Below are 1,917 nucleotides of genomic sequence, written 5' to 3'. Positions count from 1 at the left end.
TAAGGACCACTTTGTCACCATTTTCAGATATTTGACCTAAGCTTATTATATTATTACGCAAACTCGGAATGTAAAATACCTCGTTTAAAGCCCTTTCCTCGCCATTCTTGCACAGTAGCATAATTTTCCCCTTTCCTTCAATTTTCATGGTCGAGCCATCTCCAAACCGTACCTCCCCAGTGATGCTTTCATCTAGACTCGAAAATTTTGATTTGAAACCTGTCATGTGATTACTAGCTGCGTTGTCCAAATACCAAATATTTGATTCACTATCTTTGCCCCCAACCTTTGGCAACAATGACGACACTACACGTTCCTCATGCAGTAGTTTCAGTTCTGGTTCCTTCTTATTATGTTTAGCCAGGAGCAGAGCGGGCTCATTATCATTCACCATTGTCATGTTGGCCTCCTATTTTGTATCTTAATTTCTTCTCGGCTTACGACATTCAGAGGCATAGTGGCCATAAATGTTGCAGTTGTAGCAATTCACGGTGCTCTTGTCACGTCCCCTTCCTCTGTAGTTCGAGGTTCCCCCAGTGTTAGTACATTTCATCTACTCTTCCTTGGTTAACAGAAGCTTGTCTTCACCTCCTTCGCGTCTCTCCCATTCCTCTGTTGCCAACAGTAGCTGACTCTCACTGTTGTCACTTTTACCCCTTAGACGTTCTTCGTGTGCCTTGAGAGAGCCCACAGCTTCTTCCATAGTCATGGTGTTGAGATTTCCAAATTGCTCCATTGTGGACGTAATTTGCAGAAACTTTGGAGGAACATACCTCAAGAATTTCTTGACAACATACGACTCATTTATCTCTTCACCAAGTGTTCGAATGTTTGTGACTAAACCATTGATTCTCATGTAGAAATCGTCCACTTGTTTGCTTTCCTTCATTGATACTGTTTCAAACTCTGATTTTAGAGTCTGTACACGTGCAACCTTCATTTTGTCTGACCCTTGACACAAATTCTTGACAGCCTCCCAAATCTCCTTGGTAGTCTTCTTCTGAGCCACATACAATAACATATCCTTAGGAAGCCCCTGATACATCATGGCCATTGCGACCTTATCATTCCTGTCATCAATGACAGCCTTCTCATCACTCGGTGACACTACATTCCACACACCTTGGGCCTGCATAAAGACTTTCATTTTTAGGGCCTATGTGGTGTAATTACTCCTTGCCAGCATTGGATAAGACAGTCCTATTGATCCATTTGCCTTTACCAGTATCGATCGTTTGAGTTTTTGACATTCACCAAGATCTTATGCTCTAATACCAATTCTTGTTTTTAAACACAATATATATAAACTGTTTAATATAGAAGTAATACTCAGAGTGTTTGCCTGTCAAAAGACCTGTATTTTTCATTAAGCAAAACAATACTTATACAGAGGAAATGCACTACAGAGATATGGCTACAAATCAGGCCATACTCCCAACAAACTCCTAGTGAAACTGAACTACCTGATCATTTATTTCATGAGTCTACGTGATTGATAAGTGGCATTTTATACCACTTAGAACGTCTTAAAATGGCTTAAATTGGTGTCTTGAAATCAAGTATTTTGTGTATTTGATGCGTTTTTCTAGTGTTTATGCATTTCAGGGTATTAGTTGCAATTCAGAGGAGGAATCATCAAGAATAAGCCTTGGCATGTGTTCACCATTGCGAGAGGAAAAGAACGGGCAGATTACGGCGAAGAAACGGAGCAAACCTGGATTTTTTCCAGTAGGGTCCTGCGCGCCCGCGCAGCAATGCTGAGCGGCCGCGCAGCAGCCTTGCGCGCCCGCGCAGAAATGCTGAGCGGCCGCGCAGGGTCGGGGAAAAGGATAAATTATTTTAGACTTCTACTTCTGTTTGGCTTCCAACTTCTATGTAATCTGAGTTTTATGGGACTATTATATAAGTAGATTTGAG

At 41.6% G+C, this 1,917-nt stretch overlaps 1 protein-coding gene across 1 annotated transcript; it reads right to left on the bottom strand.

Moving 5' to 3' along the window:
• Nucleotides 1–553: 553 nt before the first annotated feature.
• Nucleotides 554–1,147, bottom strand: LOC141700433 (uncharacterized). Its single transcript, XM_074504211.1, has one exon. It carries the CDS (start codon nucleotides 1,145–1,147, stop codon nucleotides 554–556), a length of 594 nt encoding a protein of 197 aa, XP_074360312.1.
• Between the last annotated feature and the right edge of the window lie 770 nt (nucleotides 1,148–1,917).

Source organism: Apium graveolens, unplaced genomic scaffold, assembly GCF_009905375.1.
Source record: "Apium graveolens cultivar Ventura unplaced genomic scaffold, ASM990537v1 ctg2320, whole genome shotgun sequence".
Lineage (NCBI taxonomy): Eukaryota > Viridiplantae > Streptophyta > Magnoliopsida > Apiales > Apiaceae > Apium > Apium graveolens.
The sequence above is the reverse complement of the archived record's forward strand: the minus strand, read 5'-3'. Positions and strand labels throughout refer to the sequence as shown.